Source organism: Excalfactoria chinensis, chromosome 6 (genome assembly GCF_039878825.1).
Source record: "Excalfactoria chinensis isolate bCotChi1 chromosome 6, bCotChi1.hap2, whole genome shotgun sequence".
NCBI classification, from domain to species: Eukaryota; Metazoa; Chordata; class Aves; order Galliformes; family Phasianidae; genus Excalfactoria; species Excalfactoria chinensis.
The window spans coordinates 23,550,043-23,572,958 of record NC_092830.1 but is presented as its reverse complement, the minus strand read 5'-3'; the positions used below and the strand labels follow the sequence as shown (position 1 = coordinate 23,572,958).

Here is a 22,916-nt window from a genome sequence, read left to right as displayed (position 1 = left end):
TTATTGTTAAATATCAGTAATAGAAAAAAATAAAACATGAATCAAGGTAAAAAGCTTTCACATACCACCTGGTCACTGTCAAACAGTTCAATAACAACCTTAGGTGGATTTTGGGCTACCGTCTGCGGGTCCCCGTAGATCTCAATTTCATTAAATATGAGAGTTTGGTCCCATGTAGGATTTAGAGTTGAATGAATGATCTCAGTTGTTTTACTTTGATGGAGGAAAGAAACATGAGCATACGGATCTGAAACATTATGCAAAGATTGAAAAACCTCATGAAACTGTAAGGCACACAAGCACAATTTTTAATCAAGCTGTCATTACAATTTCTTAAAGCTGTTGTATATGAGGAAAAAAAAACAAAAAACAACAAACCAAAACACCACACATATCATTTATATTTAATACAGCAAATTCCTCTTACAATTCTATTACTAAATAGCTTCCTTTATACCACTCTTTAATAACAAAGTAATAAAAAATGGAAATGATTATAATAAATAGCTTGAAAATCACAAACCAGACTTGAAAACTACAATAAAACATTGCCTACGCCACACTCCTCTTAAATATGATCTGTAGAAGCTTTTTTCATTATCTCCATTGATACCTAACTGTATGGAACCACAAATAATACAAGAAGTTCATCCTAACTGGTTTGTGCTAGATAAGTTTTCATTTCACAGGCTATATTACTCAGATGAAGCTTTGATTTCAAACATCTTATTCATAACAACCTCTTCTTGTGAAAGAGCTGTATGATTAAAGCAGCCCTCTGCTCTGTTTGGCAGGTCTTTAAATCATCAAGAGCTCTGCAGAAGGTATCTGATGATGGTCATTATCATTTCCTGTACAAATTGCAACTGCTAAAGACTTGAGGCTGTTTTAAAGGTTATCTTTAGGTCAGTTTCAACAGCTTCTAGTACCTGATCAGAACTGTACAAAGTTTGGATAACTACAAACTAGTTTCCGAGGAAAATAAAATGTAGGTGTTTTGTTCTATGCGCGACTGCATCTGGAATTCCACATACAGAAATTAGAAGTACTTATAACTGTCAATATTTTTAAATGCTATATATTGATTTAAGACAAAAGACAAAATAGACAGCTGTACTAAACAAGCCCAAAAACAACCTCTTAAGAAACTGCACTAAAATATCTATAGCTGCATATCTTCTTTATACTGATAAGGGGTGCAATGCACTTAACTAAAACAAGGAAAAAAGAATACCAATGAATGATAGTCCTGATAAAAATGTATTCTAAGCTGCCCATTTCATCTTCCTTGGCTGAACTTACATGAAGTGTAAAGTCATTCTTACAGAATCCAATTTCACTTTACTCTGTGACTTGCCAGTGGAATTTTAATTGTAGTTAACAACAATTAAATACTTACTAACCTGCACATTGATTTGGTCTGACTACAAAGATGCCAGCTAGATACAGAACAGGTGGAATACGTAAGAGCTGGAAATAATGATGCAGAAGTTGTTCTCATAAAAACAAACAAAATCTGTGCCTCTTACTAAAACTCAGCATAGCTTTCTACAAGCTAATTTCCCGGAAATTAACTACTATAAAATACTGAACACTGTGAGGAAGTGGTTACATAACAGCCATACAGCTTTCCTCATCGCCACTTCTATGCAAGCTTTCTGCAAGACAGCTTAGAAACTGCATGTATGCTTTGGTTAAGAGAAGCTAAGGCATAGGGAAATGATTGGTCAAAGTGACCTGACCTGACCAATTCCCATTCCCCACTGAGAATTCCACTGACAGCAGAAAGCACTGCTTATGCAAAGCACTTATTTTTCAGCTCTACTAATGAAATCTGGATCATACATAATGAATGAGACTTCCTTCCTGGCATAGTTTTTTCAGTAAATGGGACCTATACACAGAACTTACAGATTTAAGATTCTCTGTAGGTAATTCAAATCTCTAGTTCATTGTAAATCTACTTTTCTACACCACGAGTAGGACTTTTCCATACCTGAAAAGCTGTCTTTGTCTAGAGCCATGAGATTTCGTGCCTGGTATACATAACAGCGAAGGTGGTAAGTATACACCCCTGTATCAAATGGGGAAAAAAAACAAAAACAAGAACACAAACAAAACAGAGTTCAAATGCATTGCACAGACATCTTTCCTAAAATGAAGCTACAGATGCTCAAAGCATTTTCTTGAGAAAAGCACAAGCACAATCCTAACTTTTCTGTATGCTAGCGCTGTTGCAGTAGCACCTGCAAAAATGTGTTCCAACATAAGAACAACTTAAAGCAGGAATGAAAATTAAAAAATGCTAATGCTATTTGGGCTTTTTCAGTGTATCATCATATAAAAGTCCTTCTGTTCAATAATTATTGCTTGAAACAGGGTGATAACCTAGCTCTTCCAAACTGAATCAATATCTGGGTATTCCTATACTTACATTATTCACTGTAGACTTGTAATGACCTAGGAGAGACCTTTCAACTATGTCTACCTAATAATTCCAATCACATTCTCATCTGTTTGGCTAAAATATTTTTTAAAAAATCCCACAAAATGAATCTGTGCAAACATTATGGAATAGCTGAAAAGTAGGATGTTATGGAGACCTGACCCAGGGCAACATATGGCTGAGTTACTACACATTTCCTTTGAAGATGTCAGCTCTATCATTTCCAGACTTTCCAGCCACTCATATCCACAATGAGCTGAAACCTCTGAACTCTGGCAGGAAAAGGAGCTATTTTCCTCCTATTGTGGTCATTACTTGAAAGAAACAGCAAGATTACTTCCTCAGCTTCTGAAAGACTTGGGCACTTATTCCCAGAAGGGAGATAAAGTTCTTTAAGTTCCAAATAAAGGCAGACTTTCCAGTCAAAGATCTTCAAAAAGGATGCTGGGTCTTTGGAGTGGCATTGAATTGGGCTCTATTACTTTTAACACTGGTGACTCCCACCTCAGTGTTCCCACTTTTGTAAATCCCACTGTTGTAACTCCAAGGCATTTTAATTCAGTCCAGGCTGGCAAAGTTCCCTATACTCCGCCAACTCACCTACATGGTGATATTACTTATACTGTGTTAGGCATTTGTCTGACCTATCAGCAAGTTGGTTAAGTGAACCAAGCCAGCAGAAAATTAACTGCACATACATAATCTCTGCTGGTTTAGCTTCCTGCATTTTTACGGATGGACCTTAATGCTAAAAATGTGTCTTTTAATAAAGCCTAGAATTCTGCTTTTGCAATAAATAGCTTAGGAATTTTGTCCATTTCACAAATGTCCAAAAGATATCAAACAAAATGAGATGTTTTATTCATATTAAATTACTTCATTCCTTTTTCTAAATATTAGAATAGAAGCTGCTATGAACTACAATACTTAAATGATCAACCGTATGTTTAACTTAGCAGGATAAATAGGCTTCAATAAGAATCAGATGAATAATTATTGCAGCAGGTTTATAAGTTAAGATGTAAAACAAAAAGAATTACTATTCTGTTTGATACCAAAGAGAAACAGACACAATTTGTAAGAAAGGAATTGTTAGGAACCTACTGTCAAAGTAGCAGGAAACAAGTGGTGTATTGGCACCAAACACTGTTGTAGCTGACTCCTTGGTTCTATCTGAACCCTTCCCTTCATCCTCGGTGCTAGTGTCTGCTCCCTAAAATTTTGTGAAGAAAAAACATCACTGCATGCTTACAAATGCAGAAACAATCCAAAAAAAGTGTACCATATACAGAGATGTACACGTTTCAGCCTCATTGCCAGAACAAGGTATAGCTTACTTTCCCTACATAAATGTGCAGTAAAAGATGTTTAGTCATATAGAGCTCGTGTCATGTTGCCACTGAAGCTGTGCATAAATCAATCCAGTCACTTCCTCTCATTTCCAGAATGTCTTACTGATGGAGATACATTAGCTACTTTAGCTCTTAGTGCAAGAGAGTTCTTCTGCACTGCCCTGTTGCAGAGAAGCACTCTAAGTATTTATTTTAGCAACAGTGCAGGAAGAACAGTCAAACGAGAAACAGAGTGGTGATTCATGGATTGATATTTGGTGCAAAATAAATAAATAAATAGAAAAGGAAAACACACACACAAAAGGAAACTCATTAATGCTATACTCTGAATTATTAGCTTAGAAAAAAAAGTAGCCTCCTTACAAGAATGCGCTTTACTGTTATGGGCTCTAATTTGTATCTTGATAAACAGAGCTTATCTATGAAGCTGTGTTAACCTGATAACTTGAGACATAATTAAATTTCGATAAACTGTGACCTAAAATATTCTGACTTTTCAGATACTGTGCTATATTTTTTTGTCGTGCTTGGTTATTCATACTTGCAAATATTAATCGCGGGTAGTTACTTCAGTTTCTTTTGCTTCTTGTACTGATGTTAGCACATCTAAATTATGTGCATTAAAATCTTAAGTTATCTTTTCACTTTACTTACAGAAGGCTTATCTAGTAATTTTGTCTTTTGATCTAGACCTCATTATACAAAAATAATTTGAACAATCAACAATTGTGTTATTTAAGAACATAAGTACTTACTTCAACGGTCCCTTTCAGACTTAACAGTATAAACTGTATTAGTTCCTCAGCTACACATCAATTCAATGATTCAGAGACTAAAATTTAATAAATTGACCTCCTAAGGACTTGCTTTTTGATACTGTGTCCCTTACCAAAGCGCCTTCAAGTTTAAAGATAGCTGCAGCCCCATGTGTCTCTGAGGGAGCCATTTTTCGTCTCCATCGTCTCCGACGGAAAGTGTCAGAACTGCGTTGTTTCCAGTGAAATTTCCAACCAATCAAGGAAGCATATTCCCATCCTTCTTGATCTTCGTATGATGACATTCCCTAGGAGATGTAAATCTCTGTGATCCATGATATTGTATAAATGTCATGAAAAAAAATCCGCAATTGCTTTGGCAGGCACTGTTGCAATGTGCAAGAATACAGTCTGTTACTGCATCTCTTCTGCTCACCCTTCCTGTTGTTACTGCCTGAGCTGAATCCCTCCTACGCTTCCGCACAAGTCTTCGTCGTCGGTGTGTATGATACATTTTCTCTGCAGCAACCCATGACTTTGGTTTAGTGTCTGGAGGAATAGTAATTCCATATTCCCATCCTAAAATAGAATTGAATAGTTGGTATATTTCTAGAAATGCATGGAAGACATAAGTAAGAACAACATGACAATTTCTTTTTTATTGTGACTACAAAGAATGAAGATTTAGTCACATGAAACTATTTGATATGTCCTATGAAGAAAGGATGAGAGAGCTAAAGTTGTTTAACCTAGAGGAGGCTGCAGAGAAACGTTATAAGTGGCCTTCCATTACTTGAAGGGGGGCTACCAGGGAATGCAGTGATAGGGTAAGGGGTAATGATTTTCAACGAAAAGGAGGTAGGCTTATATTAGACATTAGGAAGAAATTCATTACTATGAAGTTGGTGAGGCATGGGAAGAGGTTACTTTAAGTTTGGGTCTACATGTTAAAATTCAGTTGCCACGTATCTAGGATTTACAAACAGTAAATCTTACCATTCTCATCCACCGCTCGATTTAAGTCCGACTTCCAAGCATCATCTTCCCACATCCATCCAACAGGACATGTAAACTCACGTGGTGGTGGAGCTTTCTCTCCATTCTTTTATATAGGAAAAACACAGCAGTTCTATGCATTAGTAGATAAAATAAACTGTGTAGTACATCTTGGAACTTTTTCTCTTAAGCTTCTGTCTTTTTACAGTGAAAAGTACTGATTTATACATCTCACCACATCTGTGAAACTCTCTTCAGCAGCTTTCCATTCTCCTCCAGGATAACGACTCTCATTCTCATATACTTCATCAGTAAACTCAGTATGACCAGCATCAGCTTCAGTCAATAAACTGCAAATCCAAAGCAAACACAGTATTAAGCCAAAATTTCTTAAGTAGGCCACAGAGAATACATAGAAGCAATATATATGCTGTAATTCCGGGTTGTCCTTCTCTATGAAGTTCAATTTATAACACAGCTCTCACGTACAATAGCTTTATTTTCTTAAAACATCTTCCTAACACTGCAGCAACTCCTCTAGAAGTAGAAATAAGCACTACATTACTCATGAGTGACTGGCAGGAGTTGTTTCAACTGCCATTATTATTCATCTGCTTTGAACAATTCTCTTGGAAAAAGAAAGTACATCATACATTCAAACAGACCATACGATGATAGCTGTACACATCTTTAAATTTATACAACTAGCTACTCACTAAAATTTGGCAATGTTGTTAATTTTATCCCCATTCTGTTATTTACAAACAGAATAATCATTTGATAAGTTTCTAACTTGAAAGCAAAATAAATAAAAGAACAATAAATTTGAGAAAATAGCCTTTGTTAATACTATTTATTAATTGTGTCAGAAAGCACTAAAATATGTTCTCAAGTGCCATCTGCTGGTCAAATAGAGCCACGAAGACTATTTTCCAATAGAATCAGGTATAAGGCATTTTAACTGGAGATTTCTTTCCCATTATTTAAGAAAGCATCTCTATGTTATTGCTTTTCTTCATCTCAGACTATTCACTGAAATAATATGAAAATAAATCCATCCATTCATACCTACAAACTCATATGACTTCAAAATCGGTCAAATAGCACATATTTTCCTGCACAGTGATTCTATAGGAACAGTTGTGTTATTTCTTACCACAAGTACAGAATAATTAAAATTGAGTGAACTTTTCATTAAAATAATAATAATAATAATAATAAAATAAAATAAAAGCAACGCTCTATAAAACACACACAAACCCTCACAAACTACACCTTTTTGTTTTGATGCTGGTTTTTGTTTTTTAATAGCACATTTACCCAGTCCCACTTTAAGTGTGACAACACAAATGGTTGAACTGGGACAACTTAGGAGTTGACAGCCTCTGACAGAGCAAGACTGAACCTGGTGGAGCTGGTGAAGGATACAAATATCATGAACTGGACCTGTCAAGGGAAGAACCATACAGCAGTACAGCCCTAGCCTCTAGAAATAACCCCTGCCTTGATTCACTCGGACAAATCACCTGTGACAGTTGTTTAACAACGGTCACAAACCTTCTCAACATTTAGCAAAATAAACAAAAAATAATAACCCAGTGTATGTGAACAACAAAAGGCAACAGTATTTTAAATAGGTTTGACTATTGGCTAGCTACTGCTGTCTTTAAAAAGTCCAGTTGTAAATCTTTTTCTCAGCAAGGAAAACAGAGAGGGGATGTTTCCCTCCACACTCGGAAGTTAATTCCTTTGTTCTTGCTTGCATAAAACTAAAAGTATCTCACCTTCTTTCAGGATCAACCATCCATTCTCCTTCCCACTCCCAACCTTTTGGGGGTAGAAAATACTCTCTCTTCAGTTTGATTTTTCCTGTGACGTCAGAAAACTTGTGGCGACCAACAAGTCCCGAGGTACCCCACTTTCCAAAAAGAAGAGCCTGATTTTCATACTGTTTGAGAAGAAAAAATAAGACAGTACTATTGGAACAAAGAAACAATTTCAGAAGGAAAAAAAAGAAAAAAAAGAAAAAAAAAAAGTTTACTTAAATGTTATGATTGAAGCATTGAAGCATTCTGCTACTCTACTTGAAATTAAATATCTCCTTTCCTTTCCGTGTTGCCTTACACTACCATCATTCTCTTTCTCCTGTGCTATCTTGTAAATGTAAACAATGATTCTGCTGCTAAATGACACTACAGTCAAATTCCCACCAAGTTAAGGTTTGTTACATAAAATACCTTTGAATTACTTGAGCAAGACTTTCTTGAGTATCTTCTATTCCCCAAATGCACGATCCTCTCATTCTTTTCCATCTCAAATCTCCTATTTATACTCTCTTATTTTTTAACATGTAAAACTGAAAATAATTAGTCTTATGGAAGCTAATGGGGAAACAATTCTGATGTCAGCACAGCTTATACACTGTATTTCCCTTTCTGTTAATGGGATTATCCTAGTTTATGATGTTCTGTTCTTATTGATATAAAACTGTTGGATTGCTGTATGAAGAGCAATATATTCCATATCCTCATAAACCTCTACACTAAACAAATAATGGCTTTGAAAAATCCACTGACTATTTTAAGCTACTTAATATAGCACTACATGTAGTATTTTAGGCATAGGTGCAATGATGACACAAGCCTCTGTAAAGCCATTTCCTCAACTGTTATAGTGGATTACGTGCAGAATGACACGTGCAAATTCGGCATAGAAAAGATGGCTTACAGCTTATCATTATCATACAGAATCTCTACTACATGCTGTGGGACTACTAGAAATAGTTTTCATTCAAATTTTTTTTGCTTTCAACATTCACATGTTACAATATAGTCCTTTGTCAGTGAAATCTACTGGTTTTGGCCAGTTTTCCCTCTAGCAGTTAATTTTTGGCAATTTTTCTGCTCCTACAAAAGAACCATTACTAAGCAAAACTGCTTGTATCCATGCATTATTTGAAAGAAGTGAAGAATCACTGATAAAAATCTAAAACAAGTGTCTTGAAATCACTGGAATTATCCAGATTTTCACCTGATTAACCAGCTCGGATTCTGTTCTGCTGAAGTTCATCTGGTAGGCACAATGGACTTGATCATTAATTGCCCTTAATGTGGTCTACTTGTTTCAGCGCTTTTTTTACTGAAATAAATAAATACTCTCTCATTCTGTCAGGCATGCAAAACAATTTCAGAAGAGCTCAAATTGCATAGAATTCCTAAGGTTTATTATCCAAGTTTAACACAAGAAAGTGATGATGGACATACCATTTCTGCAAAAACACTGAATGTTCCCTCTGCAAAGCTATTGAACTTCTTTTCAACTGCACTGAGCCCAAGCCAAATGTTAACTCGCAACTCCACAGGCATTTTGACATCTTTCGTCTTGTCCTGCGGGTACTGACAACCAAACATAATGTTATTCTTTGTTATGTTATACAGGTGTTTTAGCTTTCAGTACAATCTAAACAATTACACAGTTAAATGAGTAATAATACATGATTCATCTCTTCCTACATGGCATTTCCTCAAAAGGACCTAATGAAATAGTTCCAGGAAGGAGACATTCTTTAAATGGTGCCTGCCCTGGGCATGTAAAAACCAAACACAGAAAACATTTGTATAATCCCTGCTCCTGTATACCCTCTCTCATGTTTAATCCAGTAATGGGTTCTTAATTATGACAGTAACTTAAAGTTCACATGGATGTTAGTGTTTCTTGTCAGGAGAGTCATATACATGTAAGAAAGCATCACAGTTTAGGAATTTAAAGTTTAAGGATTTTGAGAGAAAAAAATACCTTTAAGAAGATTGTTTGTGTCTTTCCACAGTATTTACCAGATGATTCAGGGCTTGTGGTGGAATACAGCACTTGGTGTGCAGGAACACGAGCATAAGCCAGTCTTTTCTCCCCTCGGATCATCCATATGATTACATCAGGCATACTGTTTTGTGGCTGTAGATTATTTGCATGGTAAAGAAAGTTAAAGTTGGTAATTAATAGGTTAAATGAATCTGATGCTTAGATAACAGAATCACAAACTGACCCAATGTTTAGACAACAGCAACATAGATCTAGTATTGTCAAAGGATTTATCAGTTAAGAATCAATAATAAGCTTGAATTTATGTTAAACAGAGGAAATTTATTTACTTTACAAGTAATGCAGTATACAGTGGTGAAACAATCATTAAAAATACCATAAAGATTGTTGGAAAACAATGTTAAAAAGATTTTGTTCCCACATCTGTTGCAATTTTATCTAGAAATGCATTGTATCCCAATCCGTTTACAGTACAGTGACAGATCCCAGTTGCTATAGCTTTGGATTGACATGGTGCACACTGAAATGCTTGCAAGTTAAGAGTAAATCCTCATAAGACTTAGCAGAAGACAAAAACAGCTTCCCACTTTCTTTTTTTTTCAGCTTTGTCCATACCTCTGTGCACAAGCTGCAAGCCTTCCAAATTAAGAGCTGTTGTTAAAAAACTTTCAAAGTGATAAAGAGAAAATAGACACTTCTACAGTGTTGTGAGAACCAATTATGAAAGAGCACAACCCAGATGAAATCCGAAGATATTGCTGAAAATTAAAAAAAACACTCTGAAAGAAGTTAATTACAATGGCTCACGACCTGCAGAAGTACTACATACATCCTGCAGTCCCTGAACCTGCAGAGTGACTTGCAGATCTGGAAGAAAATAAAGAAAAAAAACCTGCCACTTTGAAGAGGTAAAGAGCCTGTTGTAATTCTACACAGTTATGTCCCAACATACATTCTCAGTGAATTTGGATAACAAGCTAGAATAAATATATTTAAGTAAATCCTAATTATAGAGAGGCACATTTACTTTCATGGTATCTAAAACTACTCTTCTAATAAGAGCAGATATTCCTTGATCAGCAGTGAACATTATAGCAGTTTGGGTTAGATAGCTACTTTTAAACTAACTGGATCATTGATATTTTGTGGTACTAACCTCTTCACTCAGTTGCACTAATTTATCCAGCCAATCCTCAATTTCTGTCAAAGTGGCTTTCACATCAGTAGCTTCATTCCTCATCCTCATTGCTGCTTCTCCAATCTGTTTGAGAGACCTTAGGCGCAGCTTTTCTATCTGCGTGTCAAGGACTGTAATATTAGATTTGCCTTCTATGAGGGGAAATGGTTTACTGAAAAATAGAATTATTATCATGGTTAATAACCTGAATTTTGTCCAGCCATACACTAAATGAGCACTTGCATACAGTGGCAAGTGCTACTGCTTTCTGTAACTAAAAACTACCAGAATAGTACTACTGCAGACACTTCCAGCTGACCAAGTGTTTACAGTAAGCTGGAGAAATGCTGTGCTTACATAAGAAGCACCAATATAGAATAGTTTGAGGGACGTGTTATCATGTAATTACTGCTTATGAAATCAAGCAAAATCTATTCCCTAAAATATGCAGATCAGAAAATTAAAATTGGCACCTTCAGACCAATATTAAATTCCATTCCTTTCCTGGAACCATGAATTCTCAGAAATTCAATATACAAATACAGCTTGTGTCTATGACTATGAGAGCTATCTAACTCTTGGCAAATATATATTGAAAAATCTCAAATCTATAACATAACTTTTGTGACACCACAGGGCAGGGTAACTACTTAATGGAAGTAAGAAATATTCTAGCAGTGCAATAAAGCCCAGGAAAGAAGTAGCTTTTCTGAGGTATTGGTTTGAAGAAAAAGGTAGCTTTTCAAAGATCCACAATTAAATTCCTTCAGTAGAGTTCATTAGAAGTTCTTTAATGTGATACTTAAAAAGGAAAATTCCAGAGACACTGCAAAGTTTGGAAAGACTGACCCTTCTCTGACCTAGTTTTAATAATAAGGACTTTGACTCTGCAAAATCTTACCACTGACTACTGCACCTATCGCTACAGTTAGTTCTACTAATCTGAAAGTAAATGCTGCCTGTCCAGGGTACAAGTACTTACACCTGGTTCAAATGTACCATATCCAAACTTCCAGAAAGTCATCACATTTTAGGTTTAAATGGTGCACTGAAAACTCTCTCAAGCTCCTATTTGTTAAAACTTTATCATGGCAAAGAAAATTGTTCTATGAACTGAGCCCAGGGTATTTACCTTTGACAAAGTTTTTGTGACTCCTGAAAATAAACTTCAGAGAGCACTGTATCCTATAAACAACAGAAAGCTAATGTGGTTGGTATGTCTAGGTGCTACTACTATTTAATAAAACAAGTTTGAATAGCAGTGCAGATGTGTCAGATGATGGATTGTTATCACCGATACAAAGCTTAAAGTTTCTATACTCTCCAGATGGCTCCAAGACAATGCTCTTCACATTTTACTTTCCTAAAGCATGTCAGTTCTTCCTCTGCTTTCTTCTGTACAATAGTAGGTTTATATTTTGAGGTAAGTTACCTACTATACAATTATTTGCGAATGTAAAATGATTTTCACTGTTTGCTTTTTCCTCTGTTCACTTCTACTTTGGTTCTAGAGCTTGATGAATTAGTTCTTTTATAAATGCATCTTTTCTGTTATTTAGTCTAATGAATAATTTTCTCTCATTTTCCATCTCCCTTCCTCACCCCCTTCTGTTAATGCTTCTTTCTCATACAATTATTTCCTTGCTATTTAGAATTTGTTCTCTTACTAAACCTTAAGTGATGACTCCCATTGCGTTTTCTGACCACATTACAGATACACTGACTAAAGGATCACTCAAACAACTTATCTTTACAGCCCTTAAGTTCTAAACAGATTAAAAAGCTTTAAGATAAAGTGGTAGAAAGACATCAGAGATTCACTATTTCACATTTGCAAAGCAGTTCTGCTGTAGATCCACTACCCATCTCCCCCAAGAGATGCTGTGTTATTACCATCATTGACTAAGATAACGGAGAATAATAAACTTAGGTGGATGACTTTACTGGCAATATCTGTGATGTTTGAGTACCTTCAGAAACTTCTGGAATTCCAGTTTTCAAGTCAGTTCATACAGGCAATGAGTTTTATAGTCTTTAGAATTTGTTCTCTGACTCAGTAAAGACAACAAAGAAGATTAAAAGCAAGATTATTAAGGCAGGAGATAAGAAAGGTTCTTTTACCTTATATCGTCTGTAAGTTCATCAATCAGCTTCAACCACATCTCAGCTAATCTGTTTTCAGAAATTTTAGCCTGCATTCCAGATTTTAAGTTGGTTAAGTTGGATTGCTGAGGAATTTAAAAGAAAAGGATTTGCACTTAGAAACTTAAATTGCAGTATTATAGTCAATGTAACTTTCAAGACTTTATTTTGAACTTATTTTAAAACCTAAACCAAAAAAAAAGACTAAGATATTCAAACTTGATTCCAATGTACTGTGACTTTTTAGATGTTCCTTCACACTATATTCATTACTACTTCACATTGCACCTAACTTCAGGGCAAATCAGCACACTCCCAAATGAAGAGGACCCATCCATCCTGTGGGAATTCCCTGCAGATTCAAGCAGCATCAGGCCTTGCCAGAATACACACCTACGATTATCAGGGCCATTTTTTACACTGTTCTACATTTAACTTTGAACAAGAAAGAAGGAGAAAAATTACATTTCCATAATTTGCTCAAAATGTCACTTTTGATTATAAATCCAAGAAAAGAGACAGACCAGCAAAAAAGAAAGCTCTTGAGTAACTTACCAGTCTTTCAGCCATGTTCAGGATTACATTCACAGGGTCTAATCTATGACTTATGTCCTCCCAAAAAGAAGTCAGTGTTACCACTGGCTTTGTGTTTGCCCATGGCAGATAGTAATAATAATTACCTGTTGTGAAACATCTATATGTTAGATGTAGAACTCATGACAGGGATACATACTGTACACTGTACAAGTTGTTCTATTCACTTCAGTTATGAACTATCATATGGGAAGAACATGCAAGTTAGCCAACTTATCAAAGGATTTATATTTTTCAGCGTCTATAGCATCTGTTGGATGGTAAAACTTGACTTCAAAGTGTATCATCATCAAATGGATTTTTGTTTCCATAAATAATCCATTAACACATTAACTGTTCTAACCAGTGTAATAATGTAAAACATTGTGAGAATTAATGAGAGTCTCTGAAATAAAATATTCAAAGAATCATTTTCTCTGATCTTTTAATACACAAAGAAAATAACTCCTGTTTGCATTTAATAAACTAAATTTATAGCCAAATCATATTTTAGTGTGAAATTGGTTACTTGTTTTCTTTTAGGCTACCAGACCCTCAGTTAAAAAAGGTTTTTGTTACCTATGAAAGCAGAATGTTCTGATGGTGCTTTCAGTCCTTACTGTATAGCTTTTAGGTACCTGTAAAACACTATGACTTCTTTTTCCTACTAGTTTTCCTAATATGTAGTCAGAAATCTAACTGAAATCTACAAAAATTTCTCTAAGAGCCTCTGCAGGCTTTTCAGTCTACTCTTCGAAGACCACAAAGAACCATTTGTTACTTTCTGTTCATTTTCCACTAAGTTTTAGTGGAGTAAGGGCTGTCGTTCCAAAGCTACAAACACCCTGCATCCTCAAAGGACAATTACATATGATCTTATCCCAATACCAGCAGCACCCTTACCATCAAAAACAGCACGACTGTACTGAGTTGTCGATGCCAAAGGTTTACAGGTGGTATCAAACTTGTTGCCATAGTTGCCGATGCTAACTTCAAACTGGATAGGTTCACCAGTGTCTTGCAGCATGGTAGCAGAATGAAACACAGCAGCCAAGCAAAACTTTCGTCTGCGCTGGTATTTCTACAACAAGTACATTTTCAGTTCTGTTTAACCATTTCTAAGATATGAACCACAAATTAAAAAATCTGTACTATTTGCTCAATGGAAAGAATAATGATTCTACTATTTTTTGCTTGTTTCTGAGATGTACCAAAAAGACAGATGTGCGTTATAAGTTATTGCATTCGAGAATATAAAAATGATATAATATCATAGAAAGGCTTATGTTGGAATGGACTGTAAAGATTACTGCGCTAGGTCCAGGTCCAATTTAAGGATAAGGATGTGGTGCAGGACCATGTTAAAGGTCTTGCACAAATCCAGACTTCAAAGTGGCCTAGTGACTTCGGGGCAGAGAGGGGCATCCCTTGTGTGCAGGAGCAAGAGCTGCAGACAAGAGCATTCACATCTCCTCCATGCACAACTAGTCCATGAAAGATGGACAGAGCTGCCCTCCTTCTCTGCCTTTAGCCTGGGAGAGATGTTCCCTTCCCTTAACGGGTTGGGAATGGCTCCCAGCCTTGTCTTGAGGAGGCATACAGTGTCTCCTGCCATGGCGATACTCCCAGTTTCTGTTGCCCTGCAGGCTGCTCAGGAATCCCTTGTCCAAGCTGCAAGGCTCCTGAGCTGGGAAGAGTTCAGACACCAGGCTAGCAGGAAATAGGAAGATCTCCAAGTGCCTGGTAAGGACAGTCCAGAAGCCTGCAGGGCATGGGCTGGATGAGTCAGCCCCACAGCTGGAAGTGCAGGGCAGGGTGTAGTATCATCAGGGCCCCCACTCTGATGAACTCTGCTCCAGACCCTTCATGAAGGGTCCCTGCTCGGCATACACCTGGGTCTGATATTTCTGTAGCTGCACTGTAAATAAGCATCTCTTGATTTTAAGATTCAACTCAACACTTTCAATTTTAGTACTTTAGATCACCCTCCAGAAATAAGCAGACAAGGCAAACTCTATTTCCAGGAGTGACAGTAGAACAAGAACTTACCTCAACAACCAGTATGTCATCATTAGGAATCATATCTAACTTTTTATTAACAGGTTTGCTTTCAAGCACTGTAGATAGTTCAACCAGAATTCTTCCTCTATAAGCAACTCCTTCTCCCTATAACAGAATGACAGATTTAATCCAATTTTACATTTTTCTCTTGAAGTAACAAATTTCTTTGCCTGTACATGCTTATGGCATCACTGTCGTGTTCCTAAAACCTCTGCAGAGGCATGCATGTACATACTTGAACAAATGAAAAAAAGCAGTGGGAATTAATTATTAATATAGGAGTGAGAAATAAATGCATACTTAAGAAAGCAAAGAGGCGAGAAATATAAGTGCACAAAGAGATACAGGTAGTGAAAAATCACTAAAAACCTCTGTCACTCCTTCAAAAATATGATTTTTAAAAATATAAGAAGCTACCATCAAGGAAAAACAAATAAACAAACAAACAAAGGGAGTATAGTATGGAAAAAACAAAATTTAAAGTGAAATAATAAATTGATTTCACCTAATTGGGTTTAATCCTTTTATTAAAAACAATCAATAAAGAAACTGACCTTTCCAAGGTTTAATTCATCGTATGGATCTGGGAATCCTGTGTATTCTCTTGGACTTCCGTAGAAATTTAAGTAACAGGGCCCAAATGTTGGTAAAAAGCCAACTTCTGTTTCTCCAGTGTTGACTAATAAGCAAACATTGCCATTATATCTTTGTTAGTTATCATTCAGAGATGGAAAAAAAATCACCATTACTTCGAAACCCAACAGAACAAATGTTAGCTATTAGTTAGGTATTAGTTATTAGTAAATAAAGAACACTATTATCTGGGTATACAATATGAATTTAAAGTAACTATATTTGTTATTTGCTGGCTATTTGTTCCTAACCTGCTCTTTCATTGTGGATACTTACTGTACTATTCAGGCAGTAAAAAAAACAAAAAAAAACAACACCCAAACCAACAACAAACAAACAAACAAACAACAAAAAAACCCCACAGAATAACCAGAACTTCTGCCCTGCTCCACATACTAGATTTTCATTAATGTGAATACACTCAGATTTTAACAGAAAAGCATCTTTCCCACAAGGAAATGAAACACAATATCAGCATTCATTTAAATGCAGAGGTTGTCACTGCTCTAGCTGAACAGTCACAAGAAAGATGCACACCATGCCACAAAAATCTAAAATTTAGCAGAATTTATCTCAATGTTTTAACTGTGGTGTAACTTTTCTGAGATTGTGTACTTCATGGTAAAGCAAAGACTAATGCAGACTCTAATAATAACTGCTACCAATTGCAATGACAGTAAGCTCCCATTTATACACTAATCTCCTCCCACAACTAGGAAAAATAAAGCACAGTTATGAGATAACAGGAAAGACTGTTGTTTTTTTTCCCTTGCTTTATCCAAACTGTTGTCTCAGATCAAATGATCCCCATGTAAAAAAGATCAGAGTCCAGTTCTACACCTTGTAGCAAAGACCACTCAGAATGATCTGCAGTACAATGAAATATACATTTATCACAGGAAAATATAGTTGAGGTAAGAAAGAGGAAAATAAAAGGTTATGCCTTCTATGACTTTGCCACAGTGACACAAATGAATAAAAATTAATTCAGTGTCTTGACATAATTTCCTGTCAATACAAAGTAATTCAAAAAATCTCAAAATGTAAAATAAAGATTTCCAGTATCTTACATCTGGATCCTTTGACCCTACACCCTCTTCACTGTTGCTGTGTCTTTTTTCCTTTTATACAACATTTAGAAGGCTATAGAAGTACTATAGAAAGCAATTCTAAAAAGCTATTATGGCCTTCAACTTAGTATTACTTTTTTAAGAAAGAAAAATAGTAAACGAATTTGAGTGCAGGATTGTGTTTGTTACCTTTCAACTGCACTACAACTGTATTTATTCTTCATTTCATAAATATTTATGTGGAGTCTTTCAAAACAGTCAGAAAGAGCCATCTCCCCAGGTTGTCACAGAATCAGATTTCATTTTTCAAGATTTATACACATGGCTAAGGATAAGCAAAGCATGCGCTAATTGTTTTTTGCAGTTATTTATTATTTGAGGCTAAGCAGCTGCAAACATAGTTTTGACCTTGTAAATTAAAAGCTGCAATCCATTGTTAGAGAACGTCATAATTGAAGCAACTGCATACTGAACTCTAAAACACAGCATGAAGCATCAGCCAACCAGAAACATTTTCAAACCAGTTCCAGTGCCAAAACTGTTTTATACAGTTAGCAATGTTTGATAATTGTAATTATAATGGCGAAGTCTTTCAGAGAACTTGTAAAATACGTATATACATTTAAGGTGACGGGTTTTCTTAGGCAATACATCTCAGTTTGGGCAGTGGAGTAAAATCAATAACAGACCAAGATATAAACCTTCATATGATGAAGACCCAGTTCCCGAAGATGAAAATTCTATATTATAAAAAGAGATGTTGAAGATGTTACAAGACAGGAGACAATAGCATTAAAAAACAAAACAAACAAAACAAACAAACAACAAAAAAAATACACACATCAACAAGCAATCTGCTTTAGAAATACACTCAAAGGCCTGAGAAAAAAAACAAACACAAGAATTCACATGGGCTAGAATTTCACTTCCTGATTATAATATGAAGGTGTTACTCTTTTTTTTTTTACGAATTCCAAAGGAAAAGGAGCTTCTCAGTCATTTAGAAACCAGAACAGGCTTCAATCCCAGCAATGAGCTCCTGGGAATATAATCTGAGATTTTACACAGAAATGGTTTATTCCAGTATCAGTACTTCAGTAGAGAGAGAATCCAAGTAACATGTTTTCAGTTACCCAGCACCTAAATGACGCACTCCTGGCTCATAAGTGACTCTGACTCAGCAGCAGTTCAAGTTACATACTTGTGTGGGTAGTACAAGTGATTGTTCAAGAGCTGAAATTTCCCCAGCAGCCCAGCCCTTCTCTCTTGGGCTTTTCATTGCTTTCCTAACCTTTGCTTTTGGCTCTGGTTGCATGTGGGAAATATGAAAGTAAAGTTGTACTTTCTAAAGCAATACTTTTAAGGGGACCAAATACTAAACTTGATGTTATGTGTCTGGTAATACAATTCCATCTGATATTTCAATACTGGCTCAAGATCACGCACGGTTGTTTATAAACTCCTGATATATTTACTTGCTCCAGGGCAAACTGGGCTGCTTTCTGACACTAAGTACACATCATATAGGTTTTGTAAACACAAGAGAAAAATAAATAAAAATCAGTAATTTAGATCCTAATTGTGGAAATGGTTTTAAGTCAGTCTCCTACAAGTTAATGAACAACATATTAATAACTGTCAATTTATTGTTTGACCATGAGCTTTAAAACTACATATGGACACCCAATATACCACACTACACCCAATATACCACACTATGTTCATGGAAAAAGACTTTTTTTTTTTTTTTTTTTTTCTTTTTTCCAGGCAAAATAACACAGAATCATTGTCATGGAGTTGGCTCAACTGTATGAAAATCTCTTAGGAAAATATGAGATTATAGATATAGACAACAAAGATCATTTGTAAAGCATTCATAGTATTATATTAGAACAGAATAGTAACAGAAACTGCTTATTTAGTGTTCTCCAAAATCTCCACACAAAACTACTACCATACCATTGCAAAGAGTTTTATTACACAAAACTGAATATTGAGTTACTGCTATTTTGATTATGTGGTTTAAGCATTAATACTCTGAAAAGCCCCACTGTATGTTTCTTGTAAGATTTGTTTTGAAGTCTCTGGAAACAGATAATCTTGTTGCCCCAGAACTGAGGAGCTATATTGAAAGTATGCTTTAAGAGCACTGATCCTTACTGTTCCTCCAATGAGAAGAAAGTATGTTACATACTGCTGAATTATTTACCTTCAACTTCCCCTCCAGAAGAAGCAATTTTTGAGAGGCTTAAATATGTTGTTCCTACTACATCATTTTTGGTAAGGCGATCCCTACAAAAGAAAAAGAAAAGGTTTAATTATACTTTATATTGGCCATCCTACACAGAAGCAAGTACAGGTGGCTAAAATGCACTCCATGACTGTGTGATCAAGTTTGTATCATCTGCAATGTTTTATTATTATTAGCAGAAGGTAACGACCAGTTACAAAAATGGTTTTTATTATGAGGAAGTCATGTGAAAAACTGAAAAACACCTTAAAATATAGTAGAATTTTAGTACCGAACTTAGAAGTTCTGCTGAAAATAATCACTTATATATCTCACAATACAGTCAGAAATTTGTAGTAGTCAGGAATTTGCAAACCAGATCCCTGTGAGATTTTCTGCCTTCTCTCCAGAACTATGCTTACTACGACCAAACAGGCAAACAGACTGACCAGCAACTCTAGCATACAAGGATTTGAACCACCTAAACCTAAACACTAAGTGTGCTTAATGTTCAAATTGTATTCAACAATCCATGAATTAATAGTGAAGACAATATTGATATGTGCAAGACAAATATTTACAGAAGCAGCCATTCAAGTTTTATTTGAAAATGCAACGGAATTCAAACATTTTTAAAAATACTGATGTCCTAGTTAGTGGGCACAAAACTAGGAAAGAAAAAAGACATATACAGGTATTACAAATATTATTCTTCACCATCACTTAAATAACCATAGTGTTCATTGCTCACTGCACAAAACTAACACTATGCTAATTGGGCTTCTTGGAAAGAAACTGTATTATTAAAGATACCTATGCATCTTCTTAAATACTCATGTTGATTGAGACTCTAACAATATCTGACAGCTAAAAAACCAGACTTCACATTTTATAATTTATGTTACCCAGTGCTTTAAGTCATAACTCACCAGTCAAGAACTGCAAGCTTTATTTTCTCACACATTGAGGGAAACTGAAAAACAACAACGATAATAAAATAACCCATTAATTATTTCAACTCTCCAATCTTAATACTTTGGGTTCCAAAAGAATATTTGCTTTTAAATAAACAAGAAAAACAAACAAACAAAAAACAAAAAACAAACAAACAAAACACAAAAAACCTGACCTTGACTTGAAGATAAATAATTTGGTTCCACTCTGGATTAGCATTTTTCTCAATTATGTTTGTGCAAACCTGAAAAAACATAAAATTAAAATTAAATAGAGCACAAAGATAAAGTGGAGAAAAAAAAAAAAAAAAAAAAAAAAAGCATATTCTAGCTATGGCTTTGGATCAATCACATTCTACTCAGAGAAATAAGGGGTAGTAGTTAATGATGAATACTGAGGTTCTTATGCAACAATAAACTAGTTGTTTTCAGTTTGTAAACTTAGCCATGATTAGGTAAACTGACCTGCATAGGCAACCTTAACAACTATTGGAGGGAAAAGAAAATTATGAAATAGCATTTAAACCTGAGGCTGGAATTACCCTAAGGGCAAAAAGATTGTTATTTCCACTAGCTACAATGAAGATGCTTTCAAACTAATAACCATCCCTTACCACTGCAAAGAAACAAAACAAAGGAAGGACCTAATTTCAGTTTATTTTATGCAGATTTCAGAATACATGAAGAATATACTTTTGAGAGAGCCTATATTATTTGTTGGTAATGACTACCAAAGATCTCCTCTGAGGTCTGCTTACACTGAGGGTGGTAACCTGATTATATAGCATAGTAAAGGACTGACATTTTTCCTCTTAAAGACTGGATAGCTATGAGTGTAGGCTGTGCAATTGGGCTTCGGCTCAAATTTGGTATTATGAGGAACATATTAGTGATAAAACGTACAAATGCTGTTAACCCATCCAGAAAAATCCACACAACCAGTTACAAAAAAAGCAATCAGGAACCAGCAGATAAGCAGTCTGGCATGTATCAGTTCTTAGCCTTTCGTCATACATTTTTTTTTAATTAGTCACCAACTTTACATGCATTCTGCTGTACCTTGCAGACTGTCCTCATTCTAGTAGGCGAACTTTAGCACCAATACTTTCACATTTCCATAATTTTGGTAAGCTTAAAACATATATTGGCATAAAAATTCACCCTCAGGACTGCGACTAAAATGCAGTGACTCAGATATTTATTTCATTACCTTTCTTCCAGCAAATGAAACTTCCACAAAGGGATCTACCAGGTTTTTCTTGTCTGCTTCTCCTCCAAATATTTCCTTGACAGTCTGTGCAAAAGCATCATCCACTGGAGAGAATATTCAAAACAGACATTAAAGTCTGTACATTTTTTTTTTTCTTCAATTTTAAACTTGTCACAACATTCCCACTAAAATCAACCAATTTATAGATCAAGGTAGGGTGAAGTCTAATCTGATGAACAAAGCTATGAAGAGTAAACATTAACTGGTGAAAGGGGAGAACTTGGGCTCTGGTAAAATTTCAAGAATATGAACTCCTGAGACACCATAGGCTGTGCTTTTGCACTCCTGAATTGAGAGTCATATAGTTGTATATTTGAAATGTTTTACTCAAGTACCTGTATATGTGGCCACCTGTCACAGAAAGAGGGGAGAAATCATGCTATATAGGGATAAAATTGGCACATGCAGTGCATACTCAAAACTGACATTCACTGAACATTCAGTATACCTGCAGACCAACTGTGCTTGAATGTTAATTACATGCACCTAACCTCCATGATTGGATGAAGGCTCATGAACCACTTCTTGAAGCCCATTCAGCAAGAGATGAACATCTCTCATCTAGCCGGTAACATTAAATTACCCATTATAGGAGTTAAGAAGATAAACTGAGCACTACCAAAGGGCTGAAATAGGCTACTTAAGTCATCACAGAATTATTGGCTCAAACAGCAATGTTTTATGTTAGCTGTGTCTGAGCAGCTAGCATAGGTACTTCTATTGTGTTAATTATTTTAATGTGCAATCAAATACACCAATAGGCACATAGTAATCATTTATGTACTTTGTGGAATGTCCTCAGCTCTGTAGATTTTGAGAAGGAAAGTGACCCATCGAAGTGCAGTTCCAGCTGGTACTAACAGATTGCTCTCCACATCATCACTTTCATTATCTCTTTCCCTTTTTTCAACCTGTTGGGAGATACATTGGTACATAGCAGATAGTATCTAAGAAAGATGGAGAATAACATGCAGGTTTAAGGCAATTAAACTGATGCCTCCAGTCCACTTCAATTAGAAGACTGTTGTCAGTTTCATTATAAAGAATGAAAATTTTGTTGTATTATCAATAATAATAATAATAATAATAAAATATTTTATTTAATTTTCATCTCTATTCAACCTATCGCAATCGCACTTTTAAAACCATCATCATCTGATGATCATTAGTATACTCACACAAAATGCCAACTTCATGCAATTTTCATACTCATCTTGAGATTAATATTGCGGTAAGACATCATATTACAACTAGCTAATATGTACAGTTCTGATGTAGTTTAGCAGAACTTACTGTTTTAAAAATAAACAAGAGTTCAAAAACTTCACCACAAAAAACTACAAATAGCTCTGTTATATCAAGAATCAGTTAGACAGCATGAAATTTAAAGGTCCCTTCCAACCCAAATCATTCCATTATTCTATAACATGGAACAAGGA

The 22,916-nt window shown here is 35.4% G+C and overlaps 1 protein-coding gene across 1 annotated transcript in view; it reads right to left on the bottom strand.

Moving 5' to 3' along the window:
- The window catches only part of MYOF (myoferlin), a 61,283-nt gene that overhangs the window by 14,545 nt on the left and 23,822 nt on the right, over nucleotides 1-22,916 (bottom strand). Inside the window, exons 12-33 of the mRNA XM_072340308.1 lie at nucleotides 22,262-22,388; nucleotides 21,418-21,521; nucleotides 20,384-20,452; nucleotides 20,184-20,227; nucleotides 19,234-19,316; nucleotides 17,726-17,764; nucleotides 15,876-16,000; nucleotides 15,310-15,426; nucleotides 14,164-14,341; nucleotides 13,243-13,367; nucleotides 12,667-12,773; nucleotides 10,525-10,717; nucleotides 9,345-9,500; nucleotides 8,813-8,944; nucleotides 7,334-7,497; nucleotides 5,785-5,899; nucleotides 5,550-5,655; nucleotides 4,990-5,132; nucleotides 4,688-4,861; nucleotides 3,551-3,659; nucleotides 1,997-2,074; nucleotides 66-247 (exon numbers count right to left, since the gene is read on the bottom strand). Coding sequence (XP_072196409.1) covers nucleotides 66-247; nucleotides 1,997-2,074; nucleotides 3,551-3,659; nucleotides 4,688-4,861; nucleotides 4,990-5,132; nucleotides 5,550-5,655; nucleotides 5,785-5,899; nucleotides 7,334-7,497; nucleotides 8,813-8,944; nucleotides 9,345-9,500; nucleotides 10,525-10,717; nucleotides 12,667-12,773; nucleotides 13,243-13,367; nucleotides 14,164-14,341; nucleotides 15,310-15,426; nucleotides 15,876-16,000; nucleotides 17,726-17,764; nucleotides 19,234-19,316; nucleotides 20,184-20,227; nucleotides 20,384-20,452; nucleotides 21,418-21,521; nucleotides 22,262-22,388 — 2,670 coding nt within the window. The remainder of the gene's footprint in view (nucleotides 1-65; nucleotides 248-1,996; nucleotides 2,075-3,550; nucleotides 3,660-4,687; nucleotides 4,862-4,989; nucleotides 5,133-5,549; nucleotides 5,656-5,784; nucleotides 5,900-7,333; nucleotides 7,498-8,812; nucleotides 8,945-9,344; nucleotides 9,501-10,524; nucleotides 10,718-12,666; nucleotides 12,774-13,242; nucleotides 13,368-14,163; nucleotides 14,342-15,309; nucleotides 15,427-15,875; nucleotides 16,001-17,725; nucleotides 17,765-19,233; nucleotides 19,317-20,183; nucleotides 20,228-20,383; nucleotides 20,453-21,417; nucleotides 21,522-22,261; nucleotides 22,389-22,916) is intronic.